The 21621-nt window shown below is 43.7% G+C and overlaps 1 protein-coding gene across 4 annotated transcripts in view; it reads right to left on the minus strand.

Moving 5' to 3' along the window:
• Positions 1-4706: 4706 nt before the first annotated feature.
• Positions 4707-21621, minus strand: part of LOC139393173 (GRAM domain containing 4a) — a 60328-nt gene continuing 43413 nt past the window's right edge. For 3 of the 4 annotated variants that reach the window (XM_071141572.1, XM_071141574.1, XM_071141575.1), the window contains 17 exons: positions 17741-17861; positions 17013-17086; positions 15233-15377; positions 14199-14224; positions 13993-14084; positions 13354-13445; positions 9415-9463; positions 9231-9302; positions 9057-9100; positions 8821-8930; positions 8289-8443; positions 7710-7727; positions 6088-6232; positions 5843-5936; positions 5447-5537; positions 5228-5296; positions 4707-5131 (listed from right to left, as the gene is read on the minus strand). In XM_071141572.1, the coding sequence (XP_070997673.1) occupies positions 5018-5131; positions 5228-5296; positions 5447-5537; positions 5843-5936; positions 6088-6232; positions 7710-7727; positions 8289-8443; positions 8821-8930; positions 9057-9100; positions 9231-9302; positions 9415-9463; positions 13354-13445; positions 13993-14084; positions 14199-14224; positions 15233-15377; positions 17013-17086; positions 17741-17861 (1511 nt within the window). In that variant the 3' untranslated portion in view covers positions 4707-5017. The remainder of the gene's footprint in view (positions 5132-5227; positions 5297-5446; positions 5538-5842; positions 5937-6087; positions 6233-7709; positions 7728-8288; positions 8444-8820; positions 8931-9056; positions 9101-9230; positions 9303-9414; positions 9464-13353; positions 13446-13992; positions 14085-14198; positions 14225-15232; positions 15378-17012; positions 17087-17740; positions 17862-21621) is intronic. The other variant, XM_071141573.1, reaches the window with a different exon arrangement.

A 21621-nucleotide genomic window follows, 5' to 3' on the forward strand; every position in this document is an offset into this window, starting at 1 on the left:
CTCGTCTTGTAGCTGATTTTTTTATTTGGCCCTCCGTCCATTTGACTTTGACACCCCTGCACTAGTCGAAGCAGTCTTGTCAGGCATCCGGCTCTTCGACATCTGTAACAGTCTCTCACCGTTTTTGTAATCATATTACATGTAATCAGTTACCCACCAATCCTGATTTAACCCTCACTACCCATCTTGTTTCTTAACAACATAGATCATAGACACATGGGAAATCAGCAGTTCCCTCACATAACTCCACAGGAATATTATATGGGTGAAGTAACAGGAAAGTACAATGGCGGGCCAAATAAAACCTCTGGGATTCTTAGTTGCTTTTATCACCGCATATACAGGAATATGGGTGAAGTAGGTGAACAGGACCAAAAGTACACGAGACAAACGCAGCACTAAGTTGGTCTGTTGTTGTGCTGTGATTACCTTGGTAACATATTAAAGTTATTGGTAGACTGGCACCGTAGACCTAACGTTGGGTAATCAGTATTCAGCCTAGCAGTGTTGACAGCCAGGCCTCACAGCGAGAGGAATGGCTATGGTTGGTATCCTTGTGGGAGAACATCGTTTTAACATGTATACAGAATGCACCCCAAATGGCACCATATTCCCTACATAGTGCATTATATAGGGAATAGGGTGTAATTTGGGACGTGACCACAGTGAATAATGTCCACTTCAAAGAGCCAAATGTCCACCGTTCCACCTCCCATGGAGCTAGGGAGGTCACCTCAGCCCACTGGTGATGATGGGAGACATCACTCACCAGAGTTGTGGTGTGTGTCAGACAGATTTGAGCCATTGGCGAGAGAGTGTCACTGTTTTGTCAAAGTGTACAAACTACCCTGTCAACTAGAGCAGGAGGGGGTATCTTGGCAATGTCGCTTTCAATCAGAAGGCCTAAAAATACACCGGCTCCATCAAACTGTCAGGCAACTCAGGGGTATCATTTGTTAAATAGTTTCTCTGAACTAACTTCCCCATCCTGCCAAAGGCATACAGTAGAGAAAAGTGTGTGACGGATGCTGCGTTTCTTCAACTCTTCGTAGTGTAGCATATACCCATCCACTCAGGGACGATGTCGGTGTTTCCAACAGGAAATAAACTCACTGTGCTTTAATATATATATATTTTTTTTTTTGTGTGTTCAGATGAGAAATTTGGGGCTCGGTGTCATTCTCTACAGTACCAATATGAGGATACTTTTACCAAATTGTTGATTTTGTGTTGGAGGGGTAGAAGTTGTCGATCAGTGAAAAGCTTTTGCAGTTATAATTAATGAGATTTTTTTTTCACTGCGAAGAATAAGAATTCGGTAGGAGCATCAAGTGAAAATGTATGCAATCATGAAATCGTAATCGTTTCTTACCATAAAACAAGTACAAAGAGTTAACACTCCGTGTGAATGCAGTCATATATTCCCTTCCACCACATTACACAAAATAAAATGCAGAACAGGTCTTTACAATATACTTAGATGGTAATGCAAAAATACATTGAGAAACACTATCGTTAGTGTGACCTATACCGTGGGAGTTCTTTTTTACATGATTTCACAGCCTTTGAAACACCTGCCCTCTAGTTTCTGTAAGGGTCATTATCAGGTCTCCATCTGTCCTGTAGTGACATCAAGTGGCCGAATGTGGGAATTGCAGTCTCCGGACCTCAAACAACAAGTACCTCCATGCTCATTTGGAATGACTAACATTACTCTTAAGTATCGATAGGTGTAGTACAAAGGATTACAATACAGAGAATGGGAAATACTTCATTTTATTTAAATAAAAAAAAATGTACATCACATATTTTACAATAGACATTGTCTTCTTTAAAAACGCAAAGGATTACGTTATTGTATATAAATTCCTCTTTCGTCATTTTAGTCCTTGGACACACAGATGACATAATTACCCACAACTGTCAGATGATTGCAGTATATTGAACTTCGCAGTGATATACTGTACGGGAATATCATGAAGTAATTGACTAACGTTTACATTTAGTTAGAACTAATACTTGGTTAACACAATGAGACGCACAGAAGGAGACCAATAGAAACCAGAGTAGAAACCAGTGAACAGCAGCTCTCCGAGTCACCATGATGACCTCTGCTGCCTGTAAGGAAGGCCTGTGAGTGATCCAAAAACAGCTAAAAGATTATCATGATTGTACCATGTACCGCACAGCACTACCCTATGAACGATCACTGACATTTTTTTGTTGCAGCGTGAATATAATCCGACTAGAATGTTCTCGGATATCACCGTCTACCTACTGTTAGCCTGGTCCCAGGTCTGTCACTAGATGCATGATCCAACTCCTTGGACTTTTATCACCATGCTACTCAGTACACGTACACAGTATATGCTATGACAACAAACTCAACAGAAGAGCTAAAACTTTAGCTTTAGCTATTAAAGTATTATAAAACAGATCAGGGATCAGGGTTACGTTTGCCGTTGGGATGACGCTGAGCAGCAGAGGTTGTCCTGAGACCAGTCTGAGCAGATTTTTTTAAATGCTGACAGTTGACACACTAACTCAAAAACGCAAGAGGAAGATGTCTGTCCAGTCTTCATGACTCCACCTGTGGCAAGGAGCTCAAACCGGCATTCCAAACAAAACAAGAAATGAATTCTGTCTTTTAACCCAACCTTCAGTAAACATGTAGGTGTTGGCAGAGCATGGGCAGCAGTAAAAAGAAGAACAACAATAACGTTTTGGCAACAACAAAAAATAAACTAGGAGTTTTACAGCAGTAACACAATACATTCTGTGTGCGCCTCTTTTAGGACAGACCCTGATTTCAAAGTGCGTGGTTACTACTCGACTAAGTTCCAGGTAAGCATTAAGACTACAGTAACGTAAAGTCAGACAATCATTCAAATCAACACACTAACAGCATGAGTTCCTTAGACAATAGACGACCTATAGAAATGACATTTCACACCCAGTCATAAGACGATAACTGACACAGTTCATACGGGCTTGTTAACAGTGGGGGAAGATGAATGCTTTTCAGGGGACTAGCTTGTTGTGCTGAGAGGCAAAAATATAATAAGTATAATCTACTCTCTCATTTGAAGCAAACGATAGACCAGAAATATGCCCAGACGTCCACAATAACTCTTCCAGCCATTTTACAAAACACAGAAAGGTGTCCACATCCACTGGGTTTGGCATTCGTGACAATTCTACATATCAAACCTATCTGAGAAATAAAAGACCAGCTTTTAAACCCACACCGGTGACAATGATAAAGTGACATTGAAATATTCCGTTCAAACTACTTCTTCATCCTGCTGTGAATGAAGACTACGGAACCAAGCCAGTTGACTGCCTCGCATTGAAATACTGACTCCCGGACGAATTAACTAGTTACTAGTCAAGTTAACCAAGTTCAAATTTACTCCTGAATAGGACAGCACATTGTACACATCTGACCACTCCAGTGTTAATACTACAGGTTGGTATTAGTGGTATTACCGTTAAAAAACTACCATAGTATTACTATACTGTAACATGTCACTAAATACTGAAGTAACAGGTACTGGGCCTTGAGACACTGCAAAAATCATTAGTATGTTTATGTGACCTACAGTACGCACCTTAAGGATGTGTTCGTCTACTAGGCTAAAGCCAAGGCATTAACTAATCTTTTAGGCCCCGGGGTTACTCAGCACACAAGTGTAGTTCACTGAACCAGCAAGGTTACATTTAAACTACGTACCTTCAGTTTCGACACATTATTCAGGGTTTAGGTCTGCTATGACTCTAGTTTTATAACACAATCCACAGATCCAGGACCTGCCTTAAGTCCAGTTCCTCATCATTCCATTGGTTATTAGAAAAATAAGCGGAATTGAAAAGAAAAGGTATTTGAAAACGTTTCACAACGAACATCATCGCCAAGGGTCCCCACCGCTGTGTGTGACACACAGTACAGGTCAGTCGTGAGTGTTGAACGCACAACACACATACACGTCATATGCAAACAGACATCTGAAAGCAGACGGTTTGTTGCTGAAATGTGCGCGAGTGTCTCCAAGGACAAATCTACAGCAACGATGTAAACGGATGGAAAAGGCTTCTTGTCGTGTTGAACGTTGTTTCCGATGCTAGCTCGATGTCCACAGCTTTTTGTTTTCTACACAAACATCTAGCTACCGTACGGTTCCGTGCAAGACCAGCAGTAACAGTAACACCGACTCAAGACTTCACGAGAAAGAGAGAAGACAGGTGAGTAGAGACGCACGATGTCTTGGCAGCTCACACACACATCTCTCTGAAGCAAATGAAAGCTGGCAGGCAGGCAGGAGAGCCAGCTCCTTCCCCTATGATGAGAAGTCTGTGTTAAAAATAATGACCCCCCCCCCCCCCCCACAGTGTTGGAATGTATTCACCATCCCTATTGGACTATAAGTCCCACCTCCACACACACCAGACAGACGGGCGAGCGCGCACACCAGACAGACGGGCGAGCGTGCACACCAGACAGACGCTGCGAGCGCGCACACCAGACAGACGCTGCGAGCGCGCACACCAGACAGACGCTGCGAGCGCGCACACCAGACAGACGCTGCGAGCGCGCACACCAGACAGACGCTGCGAGCGCGCACACCAGACAGACGCTGCGAGCGCGCACACCAGACAGACGCTGCGAGCGCGCACACCAGACAGACGCTGCGAGCGCGCACACCAGACAGACGCTGCGAGCGCGCACACCAGACAGACGCTGCGAGCGCGCACACCAGACAGAGGGGCGAGCGCGCACACCAGACAGAGGGGCGAGCGCGCACACCAGACAGAGGGGCGAGCGCGCACACCAGACACCTCTCCGTCATAAAAGAAGATTGTCCAGTCACTGTAAATAAGAGAGGGAGGAGAAGAGGTGTGTCCCATCACTTCCCCCAATTGTCTTTTCTCCAGCCAGGGAGGGTTCAGGGGTAGGTGGCCCAGCCCTGACCCCAGCCCAGGCCTCTTTCCATGGGGATAGCAGGGCTACAGTTCAGGGCTACAGCTCAGGGCTGCCCAAGGGCTGTCTGGAGGTGGTTGTGATCTTCATGTACTGGGTGAAGATCGCCTCGAAGGCCTCGTCTCGATGGATCATGGCACCAAACACCAGAGGCTGAGGAGACAGAAATCCACAAATCATATTTCATTTTACTCAGAAATATGTGAAGGATAATAAAAAAGGTCAAATGAGTCTTTATTTCCTCCATACCTTCTGTGTGGAGGGAGTGGCTATGGAGATCCCCATTCCTGACCCAGGTAAGACAGACAGCACTTTGTACTGGGAACAGAGAAGGTATCAGATAAATACAATTATGATCTATTCATTTCAAAAGGAATCTATCAGTTGCTGGAAGATGCACATCAGGATGTGACATCACAGAAAAGATATGACAAAAACATTGAATTAGTTGAGTGTGTAGATCGACACCTTCTGGATATCTGTGATGTCCGCCAGCTTAATGACCTTATTCTTCTTGGAGGAGGCCGATTTGGAACTGGAGCTCTCGAAGCACAGATAACTGAGACACAAAGAGACAGATGGTGAGAGAGGAGGAGGAGGAGGAGGAGAGAACCAAAGATGGAGAGGAGAGTCAGCACAAATCATCCACTCTTGGATCTAGCGCCGAGAATCTGCAGCATAATGGCAACATTTCGTGGCACATTGTACACAGCCACATCAGAGAGTAAAGATGGCACACCTAAAAGGATGAGCAGACCACTAGAGGTGAAAAGCTACTGTTATGAGAGGCTGTCTACCAGTTTGGTCTCATAGAGAATCCGTACTTGACGAGACAAGCTAGTGTGATGAGTTAGGTCTACTTACTTCTCTGTAACATAGAGCATGCCGTTTCGTATGTAGTCCGTTGGCATCTTCCGGTCTCTGTTGATGAGGCAGCACCTCCACCCATTCTCACACACTGTAGACACACAAACAGAAAAACTGTTTATATTGATTTACTTCCACAAGCGGCTGGACAGCTCCCCAAATGTATTTTAACAACAAACCAAAAAGTTAAATGGCAGAAAAAGAAAAAAACTAAATATTTTAGGTGCAGTTAGTCCTCTGACCTGGTAGAGGGCGCTCATTCTCTGAGACGTTGAAGATCTCATGAAAGGCTCCCTTCTTGGTGCTATGAATCCTGGCGCTGTCAGCATCCAGGCTTACACCGCACGGGACGGTTGCTAGGCTACCTCTAGCCACCACAGGCTGAATCTAGAGAGGAGGGGGTGTGGGAGGAAGGGGGGGGGACACACACAGAGGGAGGAAAATGAGGAGAAGGAGTTGGAGAGCGGGTGGGGAAGGAGGAGGAGGAGGAAGAAGATGAATAATTTTACTACAGAGCACTACTGTAGCCATCTTCCACTACGGATTCTCTCGGAGACTAAACTGGGAGACAGCCTCTCACAGAGATAGGAAACATAAGATGGAGGCCATTCATCTGTACACAGTAGGAGTATGTGCTCCTCATAACATAGCCTTGCAAACAACTTGTGTCTTATCTAACATCAGCCTCAGGGTGAGGTTCTCGTGCAAAGCGCAGAGCAGTTCCCCCCCCCCCCAGACACACTCATATCGACACAGTACACTTACAGTAGTACATGTAGGTAAATCAGTCATCTTTGTTAGTTTCATTTCTAAGTGAGGACATTGCTATGTAAACTTCATTTATTGAATTGTCTATTCCATCCTCTACACTTCTGCCCTGAAGTGTGCACTGGTTCACTACCCCTCAATGTATAGATTTATGGTGGAACATTGCCCACCTGTTTTTTGCCTATGCAGACTTACACCCACCAATCCAATGCTTTTAGTGAAGGGTAAATCCCTGAAGGGGGGTGAGCGAGTGCACACGTCAGGCAGGGGGGGGGGAAATCAGAAGTCAGTGTACAGTACAGACAGTATGGTATAGTAGTGGATTAGTTAGTGTATGTAATGCTGGGAGTGAGAGTAGGGAGCTCTGCAGATAAATGGCCATGCCGTTTACAGCTACAGTACAATATACGCCCTCATGCTGCAGGCAGGCAGGCCGGCCCCTAACTATACAGTAGATAGATGGGATTATTTGTAACGTTACATAGCAGTAGAATAAGTCTTAGCTACATAGTTGTGGAATATTCAGACACACTAGTTAGCTCTGTTTGTCCAAGGGTTACCTGGCAAATGATTTTAAAAATCGAGTGATTGTTCTACTAAATTGGAATCACTAGAAAGTTTTACCTTACCTGATTATCTTACCATCGATATGAAGGAATAACAATTGTGTGTTCTAGAGGTAAACTATGTGGGAAATAAGAGGTGCTACTGTAAACCGGACTATAGTGTATTACTACTCTAGTCACATTGAAGTGGCTTTTAACAGTGGTGCTTTGGGTTTGTGGCAGCACACTGAACAGCCTGGTTACTACAGAGTATGTCTGGTAAAATGGATTAAAAGAAATGTCACAAATCAATTCAGAATTGTTTCAAGTAAAGGGTTCACCATTATGGCCCACGAAAAGTGGATATTGACATTGACATTTATGATCCATTTATTCAAACACTCAGTTAATGCTGGGAGGTTTTGTCGTGAACCACACACACACACACACGCGCGCGCACACACACACACACACACACACACACGTTTTAGCTGGTGGCACACACAGGCACTATGTAACGTAAGGGGACAGAGGCACACCAGAGTCCCTACCTTCTCAGACCCAGACAGCTGAGAGAGAGAAACAAAACACAACGTATAGTTGACAGTCACTAAAGCAAAAGACCATCTAGCACCACTAACAGTACTGCCAACTGGCTGAGGAAACAGACCAAGATAAGACATCGCAAACACTCAACACACGGTCACATACAGACACACAGACACACACACACACACACACACGCATATGACAGAGCATGACATTCAGGTGGCAGTGTCGAGGTAAATTAGGTTTGTTTAAAGGGTTACATTTTTTAAAAAGTGGTAAAAGGTTCATCATGGTTATTTTTAAATCAAAAATCTATGCTTGAGTTGTAGTAGATACTTTTGTATTGTGGTTATGGTTTAGTTATTTAGCATTTGGATAAGGGCTAGTGTTCGGGAAGTTTGGGTTGGATAAACAATTGGTTCCTTTCTCTATGGGGAGAGTTATTTGTGCGTGCCCAGAGTAAGTTATGTCAGATGACTGTGTGTGTGTGTGTGTGTGTGTGTGTTATTGTATGCTGGATATGTTGCGTGTGGATATGTACATGTGCGTCTGTGTACGCCATCATAAGTGCGTGTCCTCACCCGTCGAGACATTGTAGCGTTGGTCCTCTCCTTCAACTGTGGATCAGTTGGTAGGTTGTTCCAGTCGATGTGAGGGGTGTCATATTTGTCCCTCAGCTTGGGACAGCTCTTAAACAAGAAGTCTATGATGAAGAACTTGATCCCTGCATACAGCCCTGAGAGAAAAAGAAGAGACTTTAAAAAGCCAATTCTCTTCAGATTAAAAAAAGTTGACAGTAATGTTGCTAAGCACAATGGATGGCACAAAAAAAAATTAATTGTTGGTATACTTTGTTTTTATGCATTTCATAAAACGTGTGTCTGCTGTAAACTAATCAGGCACCAACAGGGAACACACAGAAGACTAATTGCTTTAGAGAGGAACAAACAATGAATCTCAGTGTGCCAAGAGACAATGCCCCTGAGCAGCAATGAAGAGAACAAAGGGGTGTTTTTATATTGAATGTTACGTAACTATAGCATTTCACTCAGTGTGTGTGTGTGGCTGCAGCAGCGTGTCTGTGTGTGTATGTTTATGTGTGCTTGTACTCACCAATCATGAAGCCCACGAGTTTATAGGGCAGTATGCAGGAGGAGAGAAAGGTAACCCACAGGCTGATGTAGAGCTTCTGAGTGATCTCAGGCTGCACCCACATGAATAGGCTGCACACACACAGAGCGACAGAGCGAGGGGCGAGAGAGAAACCGTTTTTGATTAACTATTCAGACCAACATCAGAGGGAAAGAGCATAGAATGGTAAGACAGTGAAACAGCCATTTCTTACTTACTTTTTTATTTTCTCCAAAACATCCGCCATCTTACCAAAAAGGTTCTGTGAAAAAAAAGCCCCGAAAAATGACTTTCCCAAAACACACAATGTCTTAATGTGGTGTGTGTGTGTATGTGTGATGACGTGCGTATTTATGCGTGGTTGTGTGTGTCGGTGCTGACTACTACTGTACCTGGGCTTTTTGTGCCACATCAAGCACTAACTGGAACTTTTCAGACACAGTCAAATCATCCTTTGACGGTTCCTGCACGAAACAAACCAACAAATCAGCTCATGCCATAGGCAGGAAATACGACAGGCCACCCTGTGGGATCAGGAAGCTAAGAGGAAGTCATGTGAAATGGGAGGCGTCTTACTATAGGATCCGTAATGTCCGGCACAATGCTCCACTGAATCCTCCAACCTCTGAAAAGGGAAGATGTAAAAATGTCAACAACAACAAACTCTAAAAAGCAGGACGGGCAACTGGCAGCCCGCACCTGCGGATCAATTTCAAATGATCTTACTGTTGAGAGTTCAAATAAAAGAACACACATTTTGGTTGTGCATAAGCAGTTTCTCTTATGTCAGTCACTGACTGTCACGTAATTTGCCCGTGTCAGCTAATATTTTTTAGATAAATTTTAGGTAAATTAGTCTAGCGGCCAGCTATCTACACTTTTAGTAATCACACCCTTTGATTTTTAAGTCATTCACTCAAAATGTTTATCTGCAGTCTAGAGGGGGCCGTTAGAATGTTTTGTTTCGCAAAGTGGCAGGGAACAAAGTTTTGCTTGGGGTCTCTAAAAAGACTAGGGACGGTTCTGACTGCATGTGTGGGGTCTGCACCCGCGAGCCTCTGTGGTCCTCCATGATGAGTTTATATTTTTGGAAGCCCCCACCCCTATCAAAGTGGCCCATCCCTGCTCTGAATAGATTGAGAAAATGAGCTGCACCACATTAAATATGTAGGTACAGTGTAATTACATGTAAGAGAGTGGCGTATGAATTTATTGATCAAAACTTGGTAAATATGAACTCAACATGTAAAAGTATTGGTCCCTTGTTTCAGGAGCTGAAATATAATGTGCACACACACACACAGTTACTTCTTTAATGTTCCTGTTAGTGAACATTTCTCCTTTGCCAAGATAATCCATCTACACAACCGGTCCAAAGTTTTAGAACACCTACTCATTCAAGGGTTTCTATTTATTTTTTACTATTTTCTACATTGTAGAATAATAGTAAAGACATCAAAACTAGGAAATAACACATATGGAATCATGTAGTAACCAAAAAAAGTGTTAAATCAAAAATACATTTTATATTTGAGATTCTTCAAATTGCCTTGATGACAGCTTTGCACACTCTTGGCATTCTCTCAACCAGTCACCTGGAATGCATTTCAATTAACAGGTGTACCTTGTTAAAAGTTAATTTGTGGAATTTCTTAATGCGTTTGAGTCAATCACACTTAACCAGCATGGCTAATACAGCATTCTGCAGTGATACGCCATCCCATCTGGTTTGGGCTTTGTTGGACTATCATTTTTCTTTTCAACCGGACAATGACCCAACACACCTCCAGGCTGTGTAAGGGCTATTTGACCAAGAAGGAGAGTGATGGAGTGCTGCATCAGATGACCTGGCCTCCACAATCCCCCGACCTCAACCAAAATGAGATGGTTTGGGAGGAGTTGGACTGCAGAGTGGAGGAAAAACAGCCAACAAGTGCTCAGCATATGTGGGAACTTCTTCAAGACAGTTGGAAAAGCTTTCCAGGAGAAGCTTGTTGAGAGCATGCCAAGAGTGTGCAAAGCTGTCAAGGCAACTGGCGGCTATTTGAAGAATCTCAAATATAAAATATATTTGGATTTGTTTAACACTTTTTTGGGTTACTACATGATTCCATATGGGTTATTTCATAGTTTTGATGTCCTCACTAAAAATAAAGAAAAACCTTTGACTGAGTAGGTGTTCTAAAACTTTTGACCGATAGTGTACCTGACAGGTCGGCATATCAAGAAGCGGATTAAACAGAGTGATCATTACACAGGTGCAACTTGTGCTGGGGGCAATAAAAGGCCACTAAAAACGTGCAGTTGTCACACAACACAATGCCACAGATGTCTCAAGTTTAGAGCGAGTGTGCAATTGGCAAGCTGACTGCAGGAATGTCCAACCTGTTGCCAGATAAGATTAAATGAATTCCTCTACCATAAGCCGCCTCAAATGTTGTTTTGGAGAATTTGGTATTTGGCCTCACAACGGCAGACCACGTGTAACCACACCAGTCCAGTACCTCCACATCACCTGCGGAATCGTCTGAGACCAGCCAACCGAACAGCTGATGAAACTGGGTTTGCACCTTAAACTTTCAGCACAAACTGTCAGAAACCTTCTCAGGGAAGCTCATCTGTATGCTTTTCATCCTCACCAGGTTCTTGACTTGGGCGTCGTAACCAACTTCAGTGGGCAAATTCTCACCTTCAATGGCCACTGGCACGCTGGAGAAGTGTGCTCTTCACAGATCAATCTCGGTTTCAACTGTACCGGGCAGACAGCGTGTATTGCGGCATGTTGACGAGCGGTTTGCTGATGTCAACATTGAACTGAGTGCGCCATGGTGGCGGTAGGGTTATGGTATAAGCTACGGACAACGAACACAATTGCATTTTACATATTACCCATTGAGCATGTTTGGGATGCTCTGGATCTACGTATACAACAGCGTGTCTAAGGTCCCGACAATATCCAGCAACTTCGCACAGCCATTGAAGAGGAGTGGGACAACATTGCACAATCGTCAGTCTGATCAACTCTATGCGACAGAGCTGTGTCACCCACAATGAGGCAAATGGTGGTCACACCAGATACTGACTGGTTTTCTGATCCACGCCCCTACTTTTCTTTCTTAAAAAAAGGTCTCTGACCAACAGAGGCATATCTGCATTTCCAGTCATGTGAAATCCATAGATTAGGGCTTAATTGATTTAAATTGACTGATTTCCTGAGAAGAACTAACTCCGTAAAATCTTTGAAATTGTTGCATGTTTGCATTCACACCGTTCCATGTCCTTTCCTACAGCTCAGCTAAAAAAAAACACTCCAAATAAGCTCCATTCATTAAAATCACAATTTAACCAACACCCATCTATTTTTGTGACTACCTGGACCTAACCAATTGGTTTTTAAGTATTGAAACCAAACCATACGGATTTGAATGAAAAGTATTTGTTTAAACATGAAAAAGGTGAATGGAAAAAGCAAACCATTTCAAAATGGGCTACATGTCACATTAAACAGCATATAAACACTCTAAATAGGCCAGGAGCCAGACAGGGAGCCTAAGGAAGGAACAATCATTATTTAGGGCTATATTATTTCAAGGCTATAGACTACAAAGAAATACATTGTGAAGCATTTGCGAGTGCTACACAATAGGCTGGTAGGGACATAAAGCCCTCAGCATTCCGTTGCGTTACATCAGTACAGTCTATAAAATTGTGATATACTAAGTATTCAATTCAATTAAAAAATTTAAAAAAAAAAGTGCCTTTGAATTCATTTTTATAATACATTTTTAGAAATCCGAGTTTGGCCAGTCTGTGGCTTCAGGCTTACGTGACGGTACATGGAGAGCCGGCCAGGAGCAGAGAATATCCCCTCACTTGCAGAGTCACTGGGGATGATAAACACCCTTTTGGCGAATCTTTTCAGGCTGTGCAGAGATGCAGAGTTGGTTTTTATTTATTTGTCTATATGTAGGTCTAAAAAGGTTTTTAGGCTAAATAACCCAATCAAAACAGAAAGCTCCTTGAACATGGGGATATGCCAGGCCTATTGTATAGATCATAGAACAAAACATGTACGAAACGTTTAAGAGATTTAGATGTGTTATAAATACTTTGCTACAACGACACACTTCGTTATATCTCCACCTTAGTTGTGGACACTACATCACTGCACTCCCTTCTCTTGGTCCTCATCTTTATAAGTCACCTTGATTTAGCACCTGTGTGTTTTATCAGTTTATGAAAATACTTAGTGAACTCCATGACAGTGTAGCTGAGGCAGCACACGAGTAGACCACAGATGCATGCTGGGCCAGGCATGCCCTGAGTTCGTGAAGTGAGTGCTACCGGAACAAAATTGGAGCGGATGAGAAGTCCGACGCTCCAGTCTTTGGGAATTTGGGCACGCTCCGCTCGAGCTCCACTCACATACTCTGGTTCAGTGTAGTTGGATCACTCAGCGTCATCAATACATGACAATGTAATATCAATGTGTGTGTGTGTGTATGCATGTCTCACTTAGCAATGAGGTAATTCAAGGAGAGCCTCAGGATGGCCAAGAAGAGGAGCATGGGGATGGCCCAGCCATGCCACGCAGCATTCATGTAGATCTGAGACCGGAGGAAACACAAATGGCATTCGTCATTTCATCCAGCACTTAGCCTGCATCCTATTTCTCGCAATCACTAGATGTAATATACAAGTTTTCCAAATGACAAGCACTACTGAATATCGTGGGAGATCTGGGACATCGAATGAGAGGAAGTCGAAGAGACAAACAGAAGAGACATTTGGTCGATGTCCATCTCTGTGGAATAGCATGTGTCAAAGTCGAGAGAAGGGTTTCCCAGTAGTCAAACTCCTACAGTTACATATTAGTTTCCTTACCCTGTGAGCAGTCTAGGGACATGGTATGACAGCGATCCATGCTTTGGTTTTGTTCATCCGTCACCAAATGCCAACTTTTTATATTTGTGGCACAACTCCAATGCAAGTCAACGGTACCAATATTAGCATTTTTTGGGGGCTTCATGTCTAAATCATCCTAAAAGTTACTCAAATGAATTGTGTAGCACAATGAAGTTACTTCTAGATGATTTGGACATGACTCGCATATCTTAAAAAAAAAAAAAGACAGATAGGAGCAGTTGTACTCACTATGAAGGAAATAGCTGAGGTGTACACGGAGTGCCAGTTGGATAAGGCTGAGAGGTTCCTCATGAAGTTAGTGACAGGTCTGGCTCCTCGCTCTGGGGAAAATACAAAATCAGTCATCAACTTGTCACATTACAAAATCTGACAGCAGTAGCTCAACGGCAGAAGGTGTGACTGTTCTGAGTGGGAATTCATCTATAAATACTCACTGAGTCGCCTCATGTTCTCTGTTAGCCTGGAGAGAGGGACATACAAAACTGTAGATGTTACAACAGGAATTTTAGCATGCACTTTACACAGACACCACACAGTGGGGGAGCACAATCCTCAAACGTCTACTAAAAGAGCGAAATGTTCCTGCGGAGGTAGCAACACCTCAACCCACTGATCATTCTGTTTATGAGTCACACAGAGGCAAGGAGGAGAGGAAAGAATGAAGAGCTCAATCCATTTCTTTAGGTTCTCTCCACAAAAGGTCTGCTACAATACATTCTACATTCTTTATTTCTAGAGCTTTCCACCTGTGCTGCCAACTTTTATCCAATCCGTGTGCACTTCAAACCGTGTACGTACGTGTGTGTTCACAGTACTCGTCTGCCTACGGTCACAGCAGCCAATGACCTGAAGGATGAGTAAACCCTGTACAATCTGATCTGTGCTGAGCAGCAAAATGAGCCAAGTCCTAGACTGAACCCAGCTAGCTTAAAGTGGAGCATAATGTATGAGTTGCATCTAGACAGTGATCTAAGATCAGTGAGGAATTTAGGTTAGAATTGGGGGATAGTGAAGCTGATCCTAAATCAGTGCCCGAGGGCAATGTCTATAGCCTCAGTCAACGGCTGCAAGGAGTGTGGTAGTGTGGTCGAGCCACCACCAGAGGGCACAGACACCGTATTCAGTGATGTGCAACATATAGAGAAGGTCCAGAGATCGAGAGTGTGTATAGGATTCACATCACTACTGTTAAGGTTGGGGTGAAAGACTACTGTTTCTGTGAGTGGTAGAGTACTGGCCATGTGGGGTGCAACAAATTCACCATGTTCCGATAGACTACTACAACGCAGCCTCTCAATGTGATTGCCGTTTTCACCACCTCATTCAGTACTCACCTTTTAGAACATAGAAATTCATTTACAAGAACAGACATTCCAATTTAAACCAATAATCCATGATGGGGAGGACCCATTCATTCTATTGTATTTCTAGGATTTTGACAACCCATCGTATGAGCACAACGACACACCTTTTAGCGCTTAGCGGTTCCTCAGCCTCCACAGTGTTCTCCTCCGGGACGAAGCGGAAGTCTTCGATGTAGACCCCCAACCTGTCATAGAGCCACCTCCACGCCCGCAAGTACAGGGTCTCCCCCTGCGGCGGCTTCTCTTTGTCTGGAGGGGGCAGAGTTGAAGGTCACGGTCTCAATAGGCTTCTTTATTTGTTAGTGGGCGCTTCACATTACTGCACATGAAGAGGACACTGAACATGAATAAAATGCACATTCGAAAGACAGGGAACGAGGGAGAGCGAGGACAAGACAGACACAGGAAGAGAGGTTTACAGGCAGCGCAGGTTTATAATTAGTACAATGAAGTTGCCTCCCTGTCGGTTTGGAGTTTCTGTGACCAAGGGCAACTACCTACCTGAAGCCGTTTATTAAATGAAGACGGGTAGAGAAGGAGATACAGGTCTGTAGATCGCCCTGTTAAGACGCTGGTTTAATTTAGAGTTAATACCAAAGACCCATTAACCTAAATTACACACTGAGCTCCTTGTGTGTCTCGTACAGAAACACAAATTCAAGTACGCACATTCTACATTTGGCGAGGCTGCTCTAACTAACACCATGGGCCTGTTTGGCCTAGATTAAACCTAGCCCATTTCCTACAATAAAACCCTCGCCAGTGTCACCAGCGCCTGAAGCTACTAGACAAACTGGTTTTGGAACCCTAAAACAGTGATCAGGAACCCTAAAATAAAACCCTTACCAGTGTCACCAGCGCCTGAAGCTACTTGACAAACTGGTTCTGAAACCCTAAAACAGTGATCAGGAACCCTAAAATAAAACCCTTACCAGTGTCACCAGCGCCTGAAGCTACTTGACAAACTGGTTCTGGAACCCTAAAAGAATCAAGATTTTTGCTTTTACAAAAGATACTTCTACAGTTCAAACTGTTCCGTCCCACGTACACAGTGTCTTTCTTCCAGCCTGCTGGCAGATAGGCTGCCTGCCAGTAATCTGTGCTCCACACACACTAAAATATATATCTGGTAAACAGGATGTTTAGCGCCCAGAATGTGTTCTGCACTAAACACTGCTATTAAAGCTGCTCGTCCTTACGGTTGGGTTAGTTTTAAAATGAATGGGGAAACGGATCCTTTTTGAAGAAATTGTTTTGATATGAGAACACACACACACACACACACACACACACACACACACACACACACACACACACACACACACACATTAACTTTGATGAAAAACAGGTATTCTGCATTGTCTCAAGTGATTCAAGATCCTTTGTGAGTGTGTTTGTCAATATGTGAAATCCCCCATGGAGAAAATAGATTCTCCATCATCCTGAATCCCCCCCACCCCTCCCACACACACACATATAGGGTTATTACAGTCTTCCCACAGTCCCTATAGAGAGTCACAGGAAACGTCGGTCCCCTGTTCTTTTCCTGTCAGGTCTACAGCCCCACCGGGCTATCACTGGCTTCAACCAGACTCCCGAATGCCTTCCCACAGTCCCTGGCTGCCCCGTAGTCCTACAAACCCTTTTTATTTCACCGATGGGAGTTACTGCCGTTTCTGACAAAGGTTTCTTCTGACCCAAGGCTCGTTAAATACTGAAACTGGCATCTTTATTTAAGATCTTTACAGATCTGGGATCAGTGTGAGCAGTATCAATCTGGTCTCTTCAAATCCATAAACCGTACAGATAGGGGGGGGCGGTTTTTGGGGTTTACCATCAGCGGTCATAGGCGTTACACCATCGTCCACTTTCTGCCTTGCTTACCTGCGTCTTTGCCATTGGCAGCAGGCGTTGGAGACGGGGGTTTACGGGCAGGCTGTGGCGGCGAGTCTTCCAACCTGATAGAAGTATAGAAAAAAAAAAGGAGAAAAAAAAGAGAAAAGGATTGTTTGTTTACATAGTGTTGCAAAGACTCATTCAAGTCACACCCTTCATGGGATTTATGCCTCTAAATGTTGGTTATTTGATGTGTAATACATCTTCATGCCCTCTATGCCCTTGTGGACCTTACTGTACGGACAAGGAGACATTCCACATGGTGGAAGGGCCTGTTGGCAGGAGCTTGCCACTGAAATCCATTCTGAACAGACTGGGTGAACACAAGGCTTAGGTATTTGTTATGTAGTCCCAACATGTTTTGCATGCCACCAATCATGTTTTCAAGCTATTTATACCCGCTGGAGCGCAGGGTGATCCACCCCACTGAAGGACAACTCACTGGGGTAGGCAGGGTTGCAGCAAAGAAGGCAGCACACACACCTAGAGTTGTTTTATTTAACCAGGTAGGCCAGTAGAGAACAAGTTCTCATTTACAACTGTGACCTTACCAAGATAAAGCAAAGCAGTCCGACAAAAACAACACACAGAAGACAGACAGACCGAGAGACACACCGAGAGACAGACAGAGAGGGATGTGACTATCTCTAAGTGAGCAACACTTAAGAGAATGAGATGACACACATTATGTTCCCCTCGCTCTCTCCATCACCGACCTGGATTTTAGCACCTCGTTCATTCTCAGTTCGAGGTCGAGCCTCTTCCCTCTCTCCCTCTCCAGCTCTTCCTTTATCTTCTCCACATTTGTTTCCTCTCGTAGCTTCCTCAACTCCTCTTCTGAAAAACAACACATTAAATGACTGGTATCATGATGACAAATGAGGATTATCACCACATTTGTTTACCCCTGTTAAGCCACAGAAAGATGAACACAATTTCCATTTGTTCAAAATCTGGTTTTGCAAAACCTTTGAGATGATCTGGATCATATTGTCACATCTTTACAAGGGGCCGTTTCAGAACAACAATAGTGTTATTCTGGTAGCTTCTGAGCTGTGATTAAATTTCAACCTCTGCAGACGGCAGTACAGAATGATAATCATGGGATGAGATTGTGATCCTCTTACATTGTCCCACTTGGCTCCTTTCACTGCTATGCTATGTATCCTGAGCCGAGCCACTGCGATGCTAAGAGGCTGGTCACTAGTCACAATACACAGCTGACAGAACACTCCGGTAATTGTTTCACTAACGTCCCGTTTCTTTCTCGTTTCCTCTTTCACCTCTCTGATCCTCTTCTTTCTTACTGACCTCTTTCCCTCCCTCCCTCCCTCCCTCCCCTCTCTCCTCGCCTGGCTGACTCCAGTAGTGTCAGGTGTCATCAGGTGACCGGGCAGACCATGACTCCTCTCAGCCCCATGCCGGAGCTCAGCCCTGTGTTCATGCTCACACAACCAGAGTCTCATGAATACTGGAAGAGAGAGGGCAGCTCCTCTCACAAAGACTGGAGGCACATGGTTGATGAACATGGCACATTAACGGATACCAAAAGTGACGCCAGATTCAAATCTTTGCAAAGTGACTGCAACACACACACACACACACAGAAAAAAAAGAAACGTACTCTCACTGTCAACTGCGTTTATTTTCAGCAAACTTAACATGTGTAAACATTTGAATGAACATAAGATTCAACAACTGAGACAAGTTGAACAAGTTCCACAGACATGTGACTAACAGAAATGGAATAATGTGTCCCTGAACAAGAAGGGAGGAGGGGTCAAAAATCAAAAGTAACCGTCAGTATCTGGTGTGGCCACCAGCTGCATTAAGTACTGCAGTGCATCTTCTCATGGACTGCACCAGATTTGGCAGTTCTTGCTGTGAGATGTTAACCGCCTCTTCCACCAAGGCACCTGCAAGTTCCCTGATATTTCTGGGGGGGAACGACCCTAGCCCTCACCCTCCGATCCAACAGGTCCCAGACATGCTCAATGGGATTGAGATCCGGGCTCTTTGCCGGCCATGGCAGAACACTGACATTCCTGTCATGAAGGAAATCACGCCCAGAACGAGCAGTATGGCTTGTGACATTGTCATGCTGGAGGGTCATGTCAGGATGAGCCTGCAGGAAGGGTACCACAAGGGAGGAGGAGGTCTTCCCTGTAATACACAGCGCTGAGATTGCCTGCAATGACAAGCTCAGTCCGATGATACTGTGACACACAGCTCCAGACCACGAAGGACCCCCCACCTCCAAATCAATCCCGCTCCAAAGTACAGGCCTCGGTGTAAGGCTCATTCCTTCGACAATAAACACACAACGTGGTCTGCAAACGTGAGGACGATCAGCTGTCCGACCTGTCTCCCTGAACCGCTGTCTTAGGCGTCACACAGTACGGACATTGCAATGTCTTTCCCTGGCCACATCTGCAGATCTCATGCCTCCTTGCAGCATGCCTAAGGCATGTTAACACAGATGAGCAGGTATCCTGGGCATATTTATTTTGGTGTTTTTCAGAGTCAATAGAAAGGCCTCTTTAGTGTCCTACGTTTTCATAACTGTGATCTAAATTGCCTACCGTCTGTGAGCTGTTAGTGTCTTAACAACTGTTCCGCAGGTGCATGTTCATTAATTGTTCATGGTTCATTGAACAAGCATGGGAAACAGTGTTTAAACTCCTTACAATTAAGATCTGTGAAGTTATTTGGATTTTTATGAATTAAGACAGGGTCCTGAAAAAAGGGACGTTTCTTTTTTTGCTGAGTTTACACACACACCACACAAGCAAAAGTATTCATTCCCCTTGGCGATTTTTCCTATTTTGTTGCATAAGAACCCATCATTTAAATGGATTTTTATTTGGAATTCATGTATTGAACATACACCTAACCAATTTGGACAATTTTGTGTAATGATTTGTTTTTAACCCCCCTCCCCCTATTAAAAAAAATGGAAAAGTGGTGCGTGCACATGTATTCACCCACTTTGCTATGAAGCCCCTAAATAAGATCTGGTGCAACCAATTACTTTCAGAAGTTAGATCATTATTGAAATAAAGTCCACCTGTACACAATCTAAGTGTCACATGATCTCATATATATATATATATATATATATATATATATATATATATACTATATAGAAAGAGTAAATAAATAAATAAATAAATAAATAAATAAAATACACACACCTGTTCTGAAAGGCCCCAGAGTCTGCAATACCACTAAGCAAGCGGCACCAGCAAGCAAGCGGCACCAGCAAGCAAGCGGCACCAGCAAGCAAGCGGCACCATGAAGACCAAGGAGTGGCAGGCAGCCTAGTGGTTAGAGCGTTGGACAAGTAACCGAAAGTTTGCAAGATAGAATCCCCGAGCTGACAAGTTAAAATTTGTCGTTCTGCCCCTGAACAAGACAGTTAACCCACTGTTCCTAGGCCGTCATTGAACATAAGAATTATTGCCTAGTTAAAGGTAAAATAATAATAACATTTAAAAAAGGAGCTCTCCAAACAGGTCAGGGACAAAGTTAAGGATAAGTACAGATCAGGGTTGGGTTATAAAAAATAAAATATAATTGGAACTTTGAACATCCCATTAAAGGACCATTATAAAAAAAATTGAAATAATATGGCACCACAACAAACCTGCCAAGAGAGGACAGCCCACCTATTAAAAATAAATAAATAAATAAACAAACAAACAACATTTTAAAAAACTCAGACATTGGAGGGCATTAATCAGAGAGTAAACAAAGAGACCAAAGATAAGCCTGAATGAGCTGCAAAGCTCCACAGCAGAGATTGGAGTATCTGTCCATAGGACCACTAAGCTGTACACTTCACAGAGCTGGGCTTTATGGAAGAGTGGCCAGAAAAAAGCCATTGCTTAAAAAAACAAATAAGCAAACACGTTTGGTGTTCACCAAAAGGCATGTGGGAGATCCCAAACATATGGAAGAAGGTACTCTGGTCAGATGAGACAAAAATGGAGCCTTTTGGCCATCAAGGAAAATGCTATGTCTGGCGCAAACCCAACGCCTCTCATCACCCCAAGAACACCATCCACACACGGTGATGGCAGCATCATGCTGTGGGGATGTTTTTCCATTGGCAGGGACTAGGAAACTGGTCAGAATTGACGGAATGATGGATGGTGCCAAATACAGGGAAATTCTTGAGGGATACCTGTTTGTCTTCCAGAGATTTGAGACTGGAACAGAGGTTTATCTTCCAGCAGGACAATGACCCTAAGCATACTGCTAAAGCAACATGAGTGGTTTAAGGGGAAACATTTAAATGTGTTGGAATGGCCTAGTCAGAGCCCAGACCTCAATCCAATTGAGAATCTGTCGTATGACTTAAAGATTGCTGTACACCAGCGGAACCTATCCAACTTGAAGGAGCTGGTGCAGTTTTGCCTTGAAGAATGGTCAACAATCCCAGGGGCTAGATGTACCAAGCTTATAGAGACATACCTCAAGAGACTTGCATCTGTAATTGCTGCAAAAGGTGGCTCTCCAAACTATTGACTTGAATAGTTATGACCGCTCAAGTTCTGTTTTTTTGTCTTATTTCTGGTTTGTTTCACAGTAAAAA

This window comes from Oncorhynchus clarkii, chromosome 33, assembly GCF_045791955.1.
Source record: "Oncorhynchus clarkii lewisi isolate Uvic-CL-2024 chromosome 33, UVic_Ocla_1.0, whole genome shotgun sequence".
Classification (NCBI taxonomy): domain Eukaryota; kingdom Metazoa; phylum Chordata; class Actinopteri; order Salmoniformes; family Salmonidae; genus Oncorhynchus; species Oncorhynchus clarkii.